This window comes from Helianthus annuus, chromosome 15, assembly GCF_002127325.2.
Source record: "Helianthus annuus cultivar XRQ/B chromosome 15, HanXRQr2.0-SUNRISE, whole genome shotgun sequence".
NCBI lineage: Eukaryota > Viridiplantae > Streptophyta > Magnoliopsida > Asterales > Asteraceae > Helianthus > Helianthus annuus.
Window position 1 is genome coordinate 104,638,137 of NC_035447.2, and position 17,982 is coordinate 104,656,118.

The window sequence follows — 17,982 nt, forward strand, 5'->3', positions numbered from 1 at the left end:
GACTCTATATGAGTCTTTGCCGTAAAATGATAATCCGATGGGTAAAACTCGGAATATATAAATCACCACATTAAATCTGCCACAAATATAGTTGTGGTGGAAGATCAATTGCTAAATAATGTGGAAATAAGATGCTAGAAGTAAATGAGCATGAATTATGTGGAAAAATGCTTAAATACCCTTAACCGGTCAAAATAAGCATTTAAGTAAAAACGGGTTTAAGAATGTATATAAACCCGGGATTTGAATCTAGTACGATAGATAACATTGACTGTATAAAGTTTATAAGAAATCGAGATCAAACAAACATGTTTGTTTGATTAATATATGAACGGGTCAAAAGTTCATAATTACCTTTTTAAGCCGAAGGCTTAAAAGTCTAAAATTTTGTTAATCCGGATGTCGGATGCTAATTCCATATGATGGAGAATTAAATTTCGATCACGTAGGAAGAAACGTGGGTCAAATCAGATTAAAAAATGAACAAGTTATGTTCGTTTTCGTAAAAATGAGTTTGGCTGGAAAATGCAGCATCTGGCTGCAATCTTTCTGTCGAAATAAAGGCCTCGCAGCACGCGACGGCCACAAGCTTTGTGGTCGCGGGACGCGACAGCTGTCGTGGCACGCGACAAGAGTGTCAAATCCCGTCGCGGCACGCGACGTGTATCAAACTCAGCCGAAGCTGCTGTATTGTTTGTTTTGCATTGCGAACTTGTTTAGACACGTTTTAAACGCTATATGACTAACTCATTTCATGTTTTATGAAATGTAGGTACTATTTGAGTTACCGGAGGACGATCAAGCTCAACGAGGAACCGGACACATAAAGAAGAAAGCTTCCGCGAAATGATTCGTCGCCACGTTTTTAAACGGAGAATGTTTTATATAATGTTGAATCGTGTTATTTCTAAAACGTTTTTAAGAAATACATATTTTGTAATGTATATGTAACTTTAATTAAATAATTTAGGAGTAAACTGTTCGGTTCGAGACTTGATCGCAAAATCCGGTAAGTTATTCAGTATATTAACGGTCCAGCATGTGAAGTGCTGAAAACAACACATAGGGTTATCGTGTAAAACACGTTACCCCAAATAAAGCGATAAAAGACCGATATAGTTAAACGAAGCCTTGTATTATAATACGGGCGCTTGTTAATGTCAACGTTAATAACATTTGTATACGTTTTAGTTGAAGGACCCACGTATCTGAAGATGACGAGAGTCTAAGGAATTATCGATACGATAAAGAAATGGTCTGAAGTATGACAAGTAAGTCATACACGCTAAAGACTGGAATCGAGAAACGATCTTGAATGAGAGATCGAACAACAAGAAAGTTTATCAGGCAAAGTATCTACAAGGTACACATCTTAAACTTATAGTATAAACAGAAATATGCAACAAACACATAGTGAATGACAGTTGCATATAGAATATAAAACTTGGAAAATCTGGATAGGTTACCTATCCAGGATGACGTTTCCAAGAGAAATTCACTAGAGATATATATTATTCATAGTCGTGAATAATAAAACAATAACTGAATTTAGTAAAACATAAACTTGGACGAAAGTAACCATCCAAGCAAGTATTCTCAATAAAGATTTAGTTGAGAAAAGTAATGATCACATCGACGAATGTGATTGTATAAATGGTATAAAAAGGAACATTCTAAATGTTCAAGGATAAAACGGGTAAAACTGGTAGTTGTTAATTGGCAATTAAATAAAGTTTTACCAATTGAAATAAATCGAGAGGTTACTTACATGGGACGTAATGTGGTAATTATAATAAGGTGATGTGTACCATGTGTTGATCGCTTACTCTGGCCAAGTAAGTAGTGAACACATGATACCATGAGCTTCTTATAATGAGTACAATTATGTCCGATGTGGTAAGGTCGAGAAGAATGAAAAAAAATGTTAAAAGAACCTTGGGGTCAAGAAATCTTATGGGCATACTCGTATAAATGGTTTTTGAGGGAATCATAAAAACGATGGATGACGCGCATAGAAATAAATGACCCAAGGGAATTCGTGAAATAAGTCATTTTGAACGAAAGAGCCATGGTTGACAAAAAGGGCATGTAAAACCAAATTATAAATGACCCGCGAGGTCATAGAAACAAAGGTGTTGCCCATACAAAAAGACGATCGAAGTCATTGATTTTGGTCGTAGTAAAGAAAGGATGATGATAATAATCATCATTCAGAAATTAAAAGACCATCAAGCATGGTCACATAACGAATACAGGTTTGGTTAAATAAAGCGATGAATTTCGCTAAAACAACCAAACAAGTCAAAACGAAGACTTAATGCATACCTAAAGGGTTGCATTAATAATGACTTCGGTAAATCACCTGGTTGATGGGTAGGAAATTAAACACATGCGTAACCCGAAGAGACGGGAACGCGGATTGAAAGTCAAAGGACTTGGATTATGAGTTATGACTAAAATATGATAAAATTTCTCACAAAGAAATTTTGAATAAATATGTTCAACTATTTTGAGGTTAAACGGGTTGGATAAAGAATAAAGTTTGATTGTCTATAAGTGATGGATTTCACATTAACAAGTCAAACGGGTTGAATACAATATAATGTCGGATGGCATAAGTAAGCGCAAGCCGGATAACGGTAGCGTTAAACGCAAAAGAATAATGAGCCTGGTAATGGGACATAATCAAATACGAATATATGCAAACCGGAGACGAACCGACGCATAAATGACGCGAGAAGTCATAGAGTCGGGAGAATGATCCGAAATAAAACGATTGTAGTCATGAACTACAGTCCAAGTTAACGGATCTTAAACTTGAAATCAAATGATTTTCAAACATAAACAAGGTGCCTTGACACCCAACATGTATGTTAAGAATGACATGAGTAAGAAATGATCTACGGGATCAACAAAACTTTCGGGTTATAAATAATGAAAAGGTCTACGGGACCAAAATGACCCTTGGGATCATAAATAAAAAGAAATGAACTATAAGGGCCTTGCCTTAACAAGGTAAAAGCCTAAAGAAATAGCCCACGAGGCAAAGTGAAAGAACCTACGGGTTACTTAGACAAAGCGAGGGAACCAGTTGAGAATCCTCGCGTAAAACCAAGACTACAAAAGAATACATTCTTAACTGTCAATATCCCAGTATGGATAATTGAAAAAAAAAAAGATAAAAGGAAGATGCTAAACTAAAACTTCAGTTTTAGTAAGAAATAACGTTTTTACAAATATGAATTCTGATAGGAATTGAAACTGTAAATATTAAAGATACAGGTCTTGACACTGGTAGTTTCAAGACGATATATTCGAAAGGAAATATTTCGACAATGAAAGGTTGACATAAATTTACACATGACGTGACACGATCACGGTCAAGAAAAGTAATGTGAAGTATAATCACATTATAGCCCGAGCGATGGGTATAAAGTAACTGGACTAATAAGTCTAGTTAGTGAGACCGGTTAAGGTCGAAATTCAAATTAAGAATTTAGATAGTACGCTATTTATTATGAGGATAGCGTATAATAAACAAAATCAATAGATTTACATGATCAAGTGGTCAAATTGGCGACTCGGTCAAGTAAACAACAAAAGTATATAGATACAAGATATAAAAGTGACGGCCCATGAGACCTCACTAACAGAAAATACTGATCACCTATTTTGAGGGATCATAAGGCTATAAGTTCACAAACAAAGGAGTTTATTTGTTAAAAGGGAAATATTTCACTAAAAACCTTTAAACTGATTAAATTAACGGATTCATGAAGAATTCAATAGTATGAAAGCGATGGATTTCGCTAAGTTAAACAAACTAGTGGAAATAACGGGATTACGTTATTTCGAGTTGCATTAATTCATATGAGATATATAGACGTTTTGTAAGCAAAAAGATATTATCATACTTTTCTGGTAATACTAACAATTGGTTAAAGTGTGAGTAATGCTTAAAAGATTACTCAGATCAAATGCATTAAGTTTAAAACTCAATGACTATGTAAGAAAGGTTTTGACGACGAAACCTCTTTAAGGGGGATAGCCCCCCGGAAACGGGTTTGGTAATCAAACCACGTTAATACTAAAAAAAACGGGTAAAGTACCGTTAGTAGTAAAATTAACCCGGAAAATATTAGGATTTATATAATTAAACCTAATATTTAATAAAAAGGGAAAAGAAAGCTTTTGAGAAAATAAAGTTTATAGAAGCCCGACTTAACAGGACTTAAAATAAACTTAGTTATGAATTCCCCAAACCCACTAATTTAACTAGGAATGTTTAACCTAGTTAATGAGTGGAAAAATTGTTAGAAATTAAGTGGGTTGTGGCCTACTTAATAAACTAACCAAACGAGAGGGGCCAAAGTAGATAAACGTGAAAGTTTATCTAATAAAAAGAATCAAACAAAACACACACACATCGTGTGTGTTCTGGATCGAGCAGGGGAAACTCCCAGGAGCTTCAAAACCCTAGTTCTTGCTAAATCATCAAATTGAAGGGCCAAATGAAGTCTAAATTCACAATTGAACGTGAATTAATGATCACCAAAGCTAGGGGATCATAAGGTATGTCAAATTTTGATGATCTGTGAAGTTGTGAAATTTGAATAATCATCATAATCGCGAATTATGAATGAATTATTGAAGCTATGATTGAATTAGTGATGTATACTTGCTTAGGAACCAAACCCTAAGTGAAAATTATACATATGATGCTATAAATTGAATGATTATATGATTTACGACACTAGGATAAGTGGGTTTTAATCTTATGATGAATTTGATGATCTAGTTATGATTATAATCATCATATCTGATAGTAATCAGGAAATACTTAAACAAATTTATGTTTGAGTACATGATCATACTTGCTAGGAATTGGATTAGTATGATAAAAATGAAAATGATGATAAGCTATAATCAAAATGATGTTTGATATCATCATGTGATAATCGAATGAAATTCGATTACAATAACTTGAATTCATAAGTAGTTAAAACGGTAGCATAATAAGGATGTTTACCGTATAGTGGAAAAGTAATAAAACTTGTAGTTAAGCTACATCGTGTAATTACTTTTGTCAATAGGCAGTTTGACTTTTTAAAGTCAAAATGACCTTTTATATGATCGAATGATAAATTCGACTTAAAGATCGTATGATGGAATAGTCGTGAATGATTATGACTAGTCTAACCATCTTACAACTTACAATGATAGTTTGACGCTTGACAAGCTGGGTGAAAGCTTGGGAAGGAAGCGGGTCAAACGAATAAAAAAATGAACGAAAAGCATAATCTGGATGCTAGGTAAGTAAAACTTACACTTTATTTATTGAATACCTATTGGTTTGTAGGTTATGAATAATAGAAAGCCATCTTTGAACTAGAACGTTCTGACACGACATGTGCAATTCGTAACAAAAGACAATGAGAATAAACCACGTTTAATGGTTAAAACGGACTAATACGATAATTTGGTCATGCAATGACTAATAGATAGTGAGTTTTAAATGATTACCTAATAAGGTAAATCAATCCAAATAATAAGGGTAAAACGGTAATTCGGTCACTCGTTGATGATAACCGTTAGTTTTGAAAGACACTTTATGGCGAAAGACATAAATGGGTCAAAAGAATCAAGAAATGATTTATAAGTAAAATGATCGCATGGTGTGAACCGGAGCGAGTCATGTAGACGAGATAATAATAAATCCATCTCGCAAAGATTCACGGTTATTTAGACTAAACGAGTCAAAAGGTGAAATTATCACCCTTTGACAATATCGACTAATGGTTTGTCGAGTTGTATGATTATAGGAATAAACATCAAATGGATATTTATATTGCTATTACTTAGCGGCTATTAAGGCAAGGTATCGAAACAGATCAATATATTGATCCGAGCCAGGTATGTATAATAGGTTAACTACTCAATTAGAACGAAAGGTTCATTGAGAGTTAAATGAAGTCAAAATAGACATTTGGTTACTTTAATAAGTAAACCAAATGATTCAAGTAATGATTATTGTGTTTAGAATACATAATGACTTTTCAAACAAAATCATAGCTAAAAAGAGGGATTTTGTGTCAAACATGCTTTCAAAAGTCCTTCATCGTAAATGAAAGGCTAAAATGGATCAAAACGCCCTTGTAAGCTAAATCAAGTGAACAACCCTTAAGTATCAAAAGCGAAAGATGTAAATTTATGGTCAAATGACTCTATATGAGTCTTTGCCGTAAAATGATAATCCGAGGGGTAAAACTCGGAATATATAAATCACCACATTAAATCCGCCACAAATATAGTTGTGGTGGAAGATCGATTGCTAAATAATGTGGAAATAAGATGCTAGAATTAAATGAGCATGAATTATGTGGAAAAATGCTTAAATACCCTTAACGGGTCAAAATAAGCATTTAAGTAAAAATGGGTTTAAGAATGTATATAAATCTGGGATTTGAATCTAGTACGATAGATAACATTGACTGTATAAAGTTTATGAGAAATCGAGATCAAACAAACATGTTTGTTTGATTAATATACGAACGGGTCAAAAGTTCATAATTACCTTTTTAAGCCGAAGGCTTAAAAGTCTAAAATTTTGTTAATCTGGATGTCGGATGTTAACTCCATATGATGGAGAATTAAATTACGATCATGTGGGAAGAAACGTGGGTCAAATCGGATAAAAAATGAGTAAGTTATGCTTGTTTTCGAAAAAATGAGTTTGGCTGGAAAATGCAGCATCTGGCTGCAATCTTTCTCTCGAAATAAAGGCCTCGCGGCACGCGACAAGAGTGTCAAATCCCATCGCGACACACGACGGGTATCAAACTCAGCCGAAGCTGCTGTCTTGTTTGTTTTGCGTTGTGAACTCGTTTAGACACGTTTTAAACGCTATATGACTAACTTATTTCATGTTGTATGAAATGTAGGTACTATTTGAGTTACCGGAGGACGATCAAGCTCAACGAGGAACTGAACACATAAAGAACAAAGCTTCCGCGAAATGATTCGTCGTCACGTTTTTAAACGGTGTATGTTTTATATAATGTTGAATCGTGTTATTTCTTAAAAGTTTTTAATAAATACATATTTTGTAATGTATATGTAACTATAATTAAATAATTATAGTTGAAAACTATATGAAAAGCGTATAATTGGACTAAGGGTCTTACTATAAAAGTAGGCACAAGGTCCAAAAACGAATGACGAGAATCAAGCAAAGCTGGGGAAATCGGGTCAAACAGGCTAGTAATGCGAGTAGAATAAAGCGTGATGACAACAAGCACACCAGATAAAAACCAAAGTTCCAAGAAAATATCAGAACATGATTCGCAAGCAAACCTAGATTCCACTCAAAGGAGTTCATAACTAGGGAATCAACATAATAATCAACAACATAATATGATATTTCGATTGAGGTATCCTTGATCCTGTATGACTCATTGACAATAACTGTTGTTTCGATTTTGATAGATAATACATCGATGGTTTGATTGTCTACTGTTGGTGCAGTTTTGTGTCTGTCGCTTGTTCTTATTACGTCTGTAATTGTACGGTCTTTGTTTAACGTGTCTGTACAGTTTTGGTCGAGTCGACCAAGTCAAGATATCCTCTTATCTTGACTTGGTACGACGTTGTTCATGTGATGTATGTAAAACAGCTGTTGTCTGCAGTCTGTTAGTGTTTGTTTGTTTTGTTGTTTGCTGGACTGTCTGTTATCTGTCATACTTGTCTGTTTGCAGCCTACCCACGAAGAACCCGTTCTTCGTGCGATAACACCTTCAAGAAACATGTCTTTCACCCATGTGTGATAGTGACGAAGAACCCTTCTTCGTCACTTAGTTATTTGTTGATTTGGGTGACGAAGAACCACATTCTTCGTGGGCTTAGATGTTTCGTTGATTTGTGTTTGTTCAACTTTGCTTTTGGTTTACATTCTTACATGGATTCCGCACTCGTAAGTGTGTTATATAAACAAGGAAGTAGGTTTCTTGATCCTCCAAGTAGACCTACATCTACACTGTCAATTTCAGTAGCTATACTATGCCACAATGGCAATTGGATAGACGAAATTAGCATGGAATTGAATAATCATTTCAATAGTGAAATCATTTTAGGTGATGAAGTCAGAACTCCGATGCCAACCATTGAACCACTAGAATGGCTCATCATCAAATGATTCATTGACATAGAAAAGCGCTCGTCATCATAGATCGCATAAAACATAAAATATCGTTCAGCTTGAGAGATTCATAGGGAGGGTTTAGATCCAATGAAACCAGGTAATCGTGGATGGTCTTGCATGAGTTTTCCAAAGACATCTTGCTAAGGATCAATGAAAGCACCAATGTGGTGAATCAAAAACAAGCTATAACTGGAATTGATTAAAGAGGCAGTCAACACAGATCTATTGATTCAAATGAAGAAGGGGGTGAGAAATAAGATGGGTTGCTTTTAAAGCAACACTAGAAAACTAACTTTCATGACCAAAAGATCAACAATGGTGATTTGTAGTGAAGATGATCAATCCATGCTTTGTAGTGAAGGAATATTCCGTTCGTATGAATGGGCCAATAATTCCTAGTGTCCTTACAGAACAGGCTAATGTTTTTGTCAATGACGCGTACACAACTATGAGGAGTTCGACACGTTAGAAAGACTCATATGTGAAGTGTATTATCATAATTGAGATTTACTGTTCAGTTTGGTTCTCTAACTACCATCCATGTTAATACATTTTTTATTGCATGGTCTGTTTCTTAATTTTCTAAAAATGAATAACAGATTGAAAAGAAACAAAGTCGAGATATATACTTATCATACCCCTATAACAACAGCAAATGATGTAAAATCTGCCGTTATTAGTATGAGCCACCTGCAACAGTTTGAGAATATGTATTCAGTATAGTTGATCAAAGTTGTTTTCTTGAAAGACAAAATCATAGATACTTAAATTAATGAATAGGGTTAGGTCAAAATCATAAAAACCAATATATTTTCTATTTTCTCATGAAAAAGTCTCGTATTATTGACATAATAAATCTTCTGTAAATGACTCGTTACCTCTTTGTCAAAATTTGATGACATGACATTCAAACTTTTTTTCATAAATAAATTATATCATTATTTTTTACAGGCATAAGGTCTAATGATCATGATTTTTTTATATATTCTTTTCACAAGTACATCTATTAAGTGATTTTGTATTCCCAAATTGTGCTAAGTGCGTTTTTCGTGTTAATTTTATATACGTAAGGAACTAATTATGCTAAAATTATGTATGATCATGATTTTTTATATATATATTCTTTTCACAAGTACATCTATTATAAATGATTTTATATTCGCAACTTGTGTTAAGTGCGCTTTTCGTGTTAATTTTAAATATATAAGGAATTAATTATGCTAAAATTATGATATGTTTATTTTCTTCAATGTTGAGGGGCACTTCCGTTATTTACCGTGATACAATAGTATAACGCGTTGAACTTCCATATTCCCATCCCCACCTAATAGTATAACGCGTTATATTTTCAACGAAATCGATTTTCGTTATTTTTATAACGCCGTGATAGTTTTATTTGTGAGTGTAATTATTGGTTGGGGAAAATTGTTGGGTGTGGTGGTGAGTGATGACCACCCCTACTAAAAAAGGTTATGAGTGATGGAAAAATGGTTGCTAACATGGCGGAACATGATTGGATATTGTGAATGATGGAAAAATGATCACTAGTGACCACCCCCTCTCCTAAGTGCGTTTTCCGTGTTAATTTTATACATATAAGGAACTAATTGTGCTAAAATTATGTTAAATTTATTTTCTTCAAAAAAAATTATCTTGGTATTTATTATTATTATTAATTTAAGCCCTAATTAATCTTTAAGTTTTCTATATGCATGTATAGAAGCATATATACATCTAGGGTGGGGTTTGGCTATAAAGTCTTTTTTTTCCTACAAAATGTACAAAGTTATAAAACACCACAATTTCACCATAAAACACACTCAAAACCCACAAATAACATAGTGAAGATCACTAACAGCCATAAACCACACTTAAAACCCACAAATAACATAGTGAAGATCACTAAAACACAATATCCAAACCCTAACAGTCCTTAAAAATTTTAAACACACTGTCGTACAACTATGAATATAAAACACAACATGATAATCAACATAAAACACACTAATATTAGTCATTCAATAATTAAAGACTTATCATCCAAACACAACACAAACCTTAAAAATATGGTGTTTTAGTAATCTCCACTATATTATTTGTGGGTTTTGAGTGTGTTTTATGACTTTTACACTTTCTAGAAAAAATAGACTTTGTAGTCAACTCCCACCCATACATCTATACCTCATAACACAAAGGGGCTGTTTGGTAGCCTCTTAATAACCATTCAGATGCCACCTCTTAATGGTTTCAAACCCCTGAATGAATAAGAGGTAACCTCAAGTCTGAATGGTTAAGAGGTAACATCTGAATGGTAAATCATCACATGTCACATTCTTCTACCTTCTCATTGGTAAAATTCCTAATGGTTCCATTAAGATGTAGCATCTTGATGACCATTCAGAGACTACCAAACAGCCCCAAAGCTTATATTAATTGATTATATTAAAGAAAATATATATGAGAATAACTAAAATTTATTAAGAAGAGACAGACAACGTGTATTCGTGAGACTTATACAGACAATTAGAACTAAAATTTATAAAGAAGAGACAGACAACGTTTATTTGTGAGACTTATAGAGACAACTAGTTGAACGTATAATAACCAAAGATTTCAAAACTTTTTGAGGGAGAACGAAATTAACATATTGCAAACGGTAATTTAATTAAAATTTTCTTCTGAGTTTTTGAGATAATATAATGGAATAAGCTACCTGGAATGTATATCAAAACAAGATATGTAGTCACCGAAGATGAACAAGTGAGCAAATGAAGCTGTGAGCACACAAAACAATACAATAAACAACGTCTTCACTGAGACTCCAATGGATGCAGCCGTCACCATTATTGCACGGACGTTTGTGTGTGTGTGGAGAAGCTTTGCCCAATTAACCTTATTGTTTTCTGCGATTTAGACGATGAATATATAACAGGATCAGCTGATGTTATTGAGTTTTCATGTGGAAAGTTAACTAAACACATGGTTATAATAATAAATTAAGTACGACAAAACTCAATTTAACTAAACACATGGTTATAATAATATAAGGAATTAATTATGCTAAAATATTGTTAAGTGCGTTTTTCGTGTTAATTTATAATGTATGTATGTGTGGGCTATCGGGGGGTAAAAGTGAAAGTGCACTAATTTTAACTTTATTTTACTAATTTTGTGAAAATAACGTTAAAAGCAAAGCTGGGGACGGTTAATCATGAATCATGTGGTAGAGTTGATAGTTGAAAGACAAAAGGTACATGCACTAATCGGTCTTTGTCCCGATTGCTGAGTGTTATGTGCCTTATGTCCAAGATGCAAAACTACTATCGAGACAGGGGTTTCACTGGAAGTAGCCTCTCTATTCTTATAGGGAGAGGTAAGGCTGTCTATATCTTATGCTTCTCAGACCCTAGCTTTACTTTGCTATTAGTGAGATTTACTGAGTATGATAATAATGATGGTTATAATAATAAATTAAGGTCACCTATGACTAGGCTATACTCCAAGAATTTAGAGATGAAAGAGAGAAGTACAACTGGAGCAATATTTTTGTATATTCCAAATCAGGGCTGGCCTTGCAAGTGGACGGGGAGGACCACCGGTCAGGCACGTTTTATTCTAGGGCACGTTTAAGAAAAAAAATCCTACATATAGATGCATATAAAAAACTATCAAACCCAAAATACATAAAAAAATTGATGTAGCTCAGCTGGTTTTAGCACTTTGTCTCTATCTTTAGAGCACAGGTTTGACTCAAGTCTGCCTTTTTTCTTTCTATTATACCCATTTACCCCATATGTTCGTTTTGGATATATAAAATAAAAGACTATGGATCTTTGCTAATTTGATCTACATTGAAAATTGAGAGCCATACTCCTTCAACTTTTAAAGATAAGCCAAAATCACATGGCAAGACTTTAGCACAAAAAGGCCCTCCAATATATCTGTACGACAAACAAAGCAAAAGATCAAAATACTAAATATTAAGCAAGTCTTTGCTGGGTGAATTAATAAAAATATACTTTTAACAGTTTATCACTTTATTGTGTAACTAAAAAATTGAGTACAGCTTATGGTTCCATATGAGTGTAGTCGGCAAATTAATTTTTTTGAAGAGAGCTTTATGAATCATCGGTTATCTATTAGCCTATAACGACATATTATTCACTCATTCGAATTTTATCACTTTGGTAATTTGATTGTTTATTGATATAACTTTAATCGTTGTTTCAAGAAAATACTTTACGTTATCTATTTTGTTAAGGCCTAAGAGGCACGTTTTTCCGGGCTTGAATAGAGCACCTAAATTCTCTGGGCCGGCCCTATTCCAAATGCATGATTACAACAATTAATCAAATATGCATGAGACAAGAATTAAATATGCATGTGACTACATGTTCACCATAACAACCCTGCATTCACCACTATCTCCTAACATGTAAACCATGTGCTAAATTGACTAATTCAAAAATGTAACAATTAATTAAAGGAATAATGCAAAGGAAAATTAATTTCATGGGCTAGTCCAAGAGCTTGGTTGGTGAGCATCCTGATGACTCTCTTAGGCCTAGCTAACATGCCAATGGTTGGGTGATTAGGTGATTCGCATCAACTGTCTTCCCCTTGAGAACCAACTAGTCCTCGAGCTTGAGGTGTAAATCTAGAAATCGATTGCAAAATTCTTCAAGTTCTTCCCACGTAGCTTAAGCCATTTCGTGATTCTTCAATATCTTTAAAAGAAACGAGAGACTATAACTCAAAGAAGAAATAAGAACTTAAACCGATTGATTACTCTAACTTTGTAAAATTCAGATATGACAAAATGTAACTTCGGGCTATAACCTTATGTCTGCAGACAAATCTTATCTCATGGAGGAGTCATATGAACTGATAACAACAACCTAAATTATAGTGACATAATATGTTGCTAATCACAAAGCAATAGCCACTAAATGTTGTTGAAAATTCATCAGTGGATTCACAGGTTTATTAACTCTATATGAATTATATATTGAAGACTTACTATGATATTTTCTTGAATAGTAACAGTTCAGAGGCGCTGCATTAAATTTCGATACAAAATGATTGTTCGTTTATGAACAAATTGAGGAAACTAATTCTCTGTATCGAATACATTCATGGTATGCTTAAGGATCCTATAACTGAAGGTCTATTACCCATAAGTCTTATTAAACGTGTTTATAATAGATATGGGTTTTAATTAATGACCATCTATAACTGCATATCGTACTAGAAATGGTTAATTATCAATTTTCCCTCACCAGCGTAATGACATATAGACAAATATAATACAAATCAAATGTTTAAAGGGCTTACTTGTTTGATCATAGCTGTTAGGTTTTAAATTGAGGTTGTAGCATGACTAATAGGGGTCTTGAGTTGAATAATGACTCAACGGTCGTATTTCTCTGCTACAATTCTTAGTTTAAAGCTAAAATGAGTATTAGCTTCTGATCAAACTTATCAAATGCTCATAATGATTATTTGGCTAACTGAGAGAATGTACCAATACATATATATATATATAATATAATTAGATAGTCATCATTATCATTTATATTATATGGATCAAAATAATTAGTATGTCTCTAGATGAAAATTAATCATGTTCATTGAAGTACTTGCCTGTTTTTGACGTTGAATATTATTAGGGAAGAAGGTTGCTGAGGTGGGAGGTAAGATAATTCCAAAACCAGATGTGCGCATAAAGCAACACTGTAATAGAGTTGTAAGAAAAATTGATAAATCGTTTTGTAGTATTAGTAATCTATAGCATGCCTGATATAGGATCAGGGAACCCCCTTCTCCTCGAGTTGTGAGAACTTAGAGAATTCGGTCTTTTCGTACGAGTTTTGCCCCCTATTTTTTCACAACTCTACATTAAAATGTTTAGAAGGACTGTCGTAAAAAAAAGGGAAAATTACGGCAGTAGCCGCTTGACCAAGCTTTTTACGAAAATAGCCATTTGACCAGGCTTTATGCACCTTCCCATCCAAGTGAACCCCCATTTTATGCACCTTCAATCTAGCAACAACCAAGCGGACACGTGTCCCTCTTACCTGAACCGGCTTTATGCCGCTACACATGTCAGCCGAGCCGCTTCATGCCCAAGCCGAGCCGCTTCGCCCAATATCTGATTTATGCCGCTTTGTGGTACTGCCAAGCCGAGCCGCTTCATGGCCAAGCCGAGCCGCTTTGCCCCATTCCAAGCCGCTACACCCTGGATCTAAGCCGCTAGTATGTGTATAAATTTTTTTGATATTTTTCTTAGACGGCTTTCATAAAAAAATATGGAGAAAAGAGTATTTTGATATTTTTTTGATGTATTTTGATATTTTTTTTGATGTATTTTGATATTTTTTAAAAAATACTACTGAAGCGGCTCGGCTTGTACTTGTAGCGGCTCGGCTTGTACTTGTGGGGCAGGGGGCGAAGCGGCTCGGCTTGTACTTGTAGCGGCTCGACTGACATGTGTGGCGGCATAAAGCCGGTTCAGGTAAGAGGGATACGTGTCCGCTTGGTTGTGGCTGGATTGAAGGTGCATAAAATGGGGGTTCACTTGGATGGGAAGGTGCATAAAGCCTGGTCAAATGGCTATTTGGTAAACACCTTGGTCAAGCGGCTACTGCCGTAATTTTCCCTAAAAAAAATTCGAAGTGGTGTTTTTCGGTCACTTACAGCAGCTGTAAAAAGCTGATGACATAAGCATGACATCACTTTTACAACACTTACGCCTGCCGTAAATGTTAATTTTTTTTTTTTTTGGAAAAGTTCATTTTTTTAGAATTTTTGGTAAAAAAAATTGAAAAAACTTTTCGTAAGACCAAGTTCTCTAAGGTTCTGTTTGGTATGTAGTAATGGAATGGGCAAAGGAATAGAATGGGTGAGGGAATGGAATGGGTGAGGGAATGAAATGAGTCATTACCATTCCATTGTCTTGTTTGGTTACCCTGTGAGAATGGAATTATACATTACTTTGTGTTGTTTGGTTGACGGAAAAAAGCAAATGAATGGAATGCACTTCTTTGTAAATGACAAAAATACCCATGTCTTAAAATAAAAGAAGTTTACCAACTTTCACAAAATTTTCCGATTAAAAATTATAACAAATTTATAGTATAAAAATAGAATAAATTTAACTAACAAAATTCAAAATTCATTCAAAAGTTTCCAACCAAAAAAAAAATCATCCGATAAGCGTCAAATAAAAAAAATAAAAATCATCCAAAATTTGCAAACTAAAAAAAATAAACAATATTCCAAAGATTGCTAGTTGTCGCTCCACCGCATTAAAGAATCCAGGTTTAAACCCATTATCTGATTTGTAATTAGAACCTGAATTGAGCACATCAAGCATGGCTGCAACAAGCTTCTCATCTTCATCTTCATTCCATTTTTTTTTTATTTTTTCCTGGGCCCCTTTCAGAATCGAGCTGTGATTCCATAACTTCACACAAAAAATAGCAATTTTGTATAAATAATAAAACATTCAAATGCTGTGTAAGTAACAAATATAAGATAAGAAACACATAAAGCATTCAAATTTATTCTAAGAAAATCCATTTATTAAACATTACTAAAATAGCATAACTAAAAACGGTTCAACCCGTCAACCCGACCGGGTTGACCCGAACCTGACCCGTTTAGTTAAACCTCAAACTGACCCGAACCCATTTAGACTAAACCCAAACCCGCGAATTACATGTTAGATTCGTGTCGTGTTTTTGGGTCGCGTCAGAAATTCACACCCCTACTTTAGTGTTGTCAATTATTCCTCTGATCTGCCCCTACCACTGGCAGAGCTTCTTGATGCCGGTACTAAATCCAAGATTAAATATTCATTTGTTGGTTTATAATTTATAAAGTTCAAAATTCCCAGCCTTCAAGTTCAATTCTTTAAAAGTGTATGCATGTTATTCTCAGGTATTGCCAAATGACATGCTGGACTACCTGGATGCACCTGTACCATTTATTGTAACTTCTCAAGCTAGTACTTATTCTAATTATTCCAATGCTCAATTGTTAATATCATTAATTACCATTACATTACATAGTTAAATACTCAATCAACTCATCGCAAGCCTAAACGGTCTCGGTACACACTGCACAAAGCTTGAGCTCGGACTCATCGAAATGAGCTTATAAGGCTTGAGACTCGTGATAAAGGTCGTTTAAGCTCGGCTCATTTCATTTCTATCTTTTACCAATCCAATCCAATCCAATCCTAAGTAGGTCACAAGCAACCCGTTCATACCTCTAATTCTAATCACACAAACAGCCTGCAGTCGTAAGTTACTGGCATGTCAACCCAAAACTGTAGCAACATATATAACTATAGTTGTACATGAAAATGGACGAACACATCAGTGGCAACTATTTTCCCCATTTAATATTCTTTTGAGTGATAAAAAACAGGAACTAAAAACGGGTACCAGTACCGAAAATACCCGGTACGGGACAGTTTGGTACCGGTATTTGAGTGAAAATACCGGTACCATACCGGACCGATACCGAAAACTTCAAAAGCGGGTACCGAATTGGTACCGAAAATATTTCGGTTTGGTAAACGCTACCGGTACCCGGTACCATTTGCTCATCCCTTGTTCTAATGGCTCAACAAATTTGAAGCTATCAATTTTGTTTTCAATAGAAGCATAAACATTAAAACTATATTTTTACAATACAAAGAAATACTCTGTACTATGAACAACTAAAAAAGTGATACATGTTATTACTTGTGAGAGTGAATGGCTAATTTAATTAAGAGAGGAAGTTGAATAAATCAGGTTCAAGTGGTTTACCAGATTCGATGCAATGACATGTTCTATCAAAAGTAATACAAATATGACTGGTGATTTAGGGTTCTGTACTATGAACAAGAAACATGCTTACCACACAAAGTTATACATACAAATAAACAAATTCAACAGCAGCATGTGAGAGTTTGAGATGATTAAATCACAAGAAGTAAACAGGTTAATATACAATGAAAAAACATTTACCTGGTTTTGTGTTTGATGACGAAAATCCAAACAAGTAACTGGTGATTTAGGGCTCAAATGCTGAAGCTCTGCTTGCTGATGAAGATGAAAGAAATATATAACCAGAGATCCTTGATTAGAGGAAACGAATCAGCGAGGGAAAATAGGTGAGGATGAGGGCAAAATTGAGAAGTCTCTTATCTATTCCGAACGGAATGAAAAAAAAATAGGGGGGGTCGCTGGAATACTTTTTGCCATATTTAGAGGGAATGGAATAAGGTAAGTAATGGGTTATTCCTTTCCTTTTAGCAACCAAACATTCCTATTTGTATTACCCCTGAATGGTTAATTCCATTCCTTCTCTCATTACCTCATACCAAACACTACCTAAATTCTCAAAACTCGTATAAGTTTGCATTTTACCCCAACCCGCCTGATATATACTCAATGTGCTTGACTAAAAGATCCATGGTGACTTTTATTGCTTACCCCCTGAAACAAACAAGCAAAATGATCCAAAACAAAGCACCCGTCCAACTAGATTCCTTATATGCTATCCACACCTGATTAACCAATCAATAGTACAAACTGGTTTTTATGAAGGCAACGAACTTCATCACATCTTAAGATTATGTAATTATATAGAGGCCATTTTTATGAACTAACTGAACATCCGACCCAATGAAATTATATTCTCTGATTATGGAAACAACACTAGTAGGGGTGTAAACGAGCCGGCCTGAGCCCGAACCCGACTAGGCTCAAGCTCGCCTCGTCATGGTTTTA

General features: G+C 34.5%; 1 protein-coding gene and 1 long non-coding RNA gene across 4 annotated transcripts in view; both read right to left on the reverse strand.

The window, feature by feature from the left end:
- The window catches only part of LOC110912066, a 34,065-nt gene extending 22,947 nt beyond the window's left edge, over positions 1–11,118 (reverse strand). For 2 of the 3 annotated variants that reach the window (XM_022156737.2, XM_022156736.2), the window contains exons 1-2: positions 10,911–11,117; positions 8,836–8,887 (exon numbers count right to left, since the gene is read on the reverse strand). In XM_022156737.2, the coding sequence (XP_022012429.1) occupies positions 8,836–8,887; positions 10,911–11,041 (183 nt within the window). In that variant the 5' untranslated portion in view covers positions 11,042–11,117. Of the gene's footprint in view, positions 1–8,835; positions 8,888–10,910 lie in introns of all 3 variants that reach the window. The other variant, XM_022156738.2, reaches the window with a different exon arrangement.
- Positions 11,119–15,619: 4,501 nt separating this feature from the next.
- Positions 15,620–17,581, reverse strand: LOC110912064. Its single transcript, XR_002577647.2, has 2 exons — positions 17,218–17,581; positions 15,620–15,662 (listed from the first exon to the last, which is right to left on the reverse strand). It is a non-coding gene; the product is annotated as an uncharacterized LOC110912064 (long non-coding RNA).
- Positions 17,582–17,982: the final 401 nt, after the last annotated feature.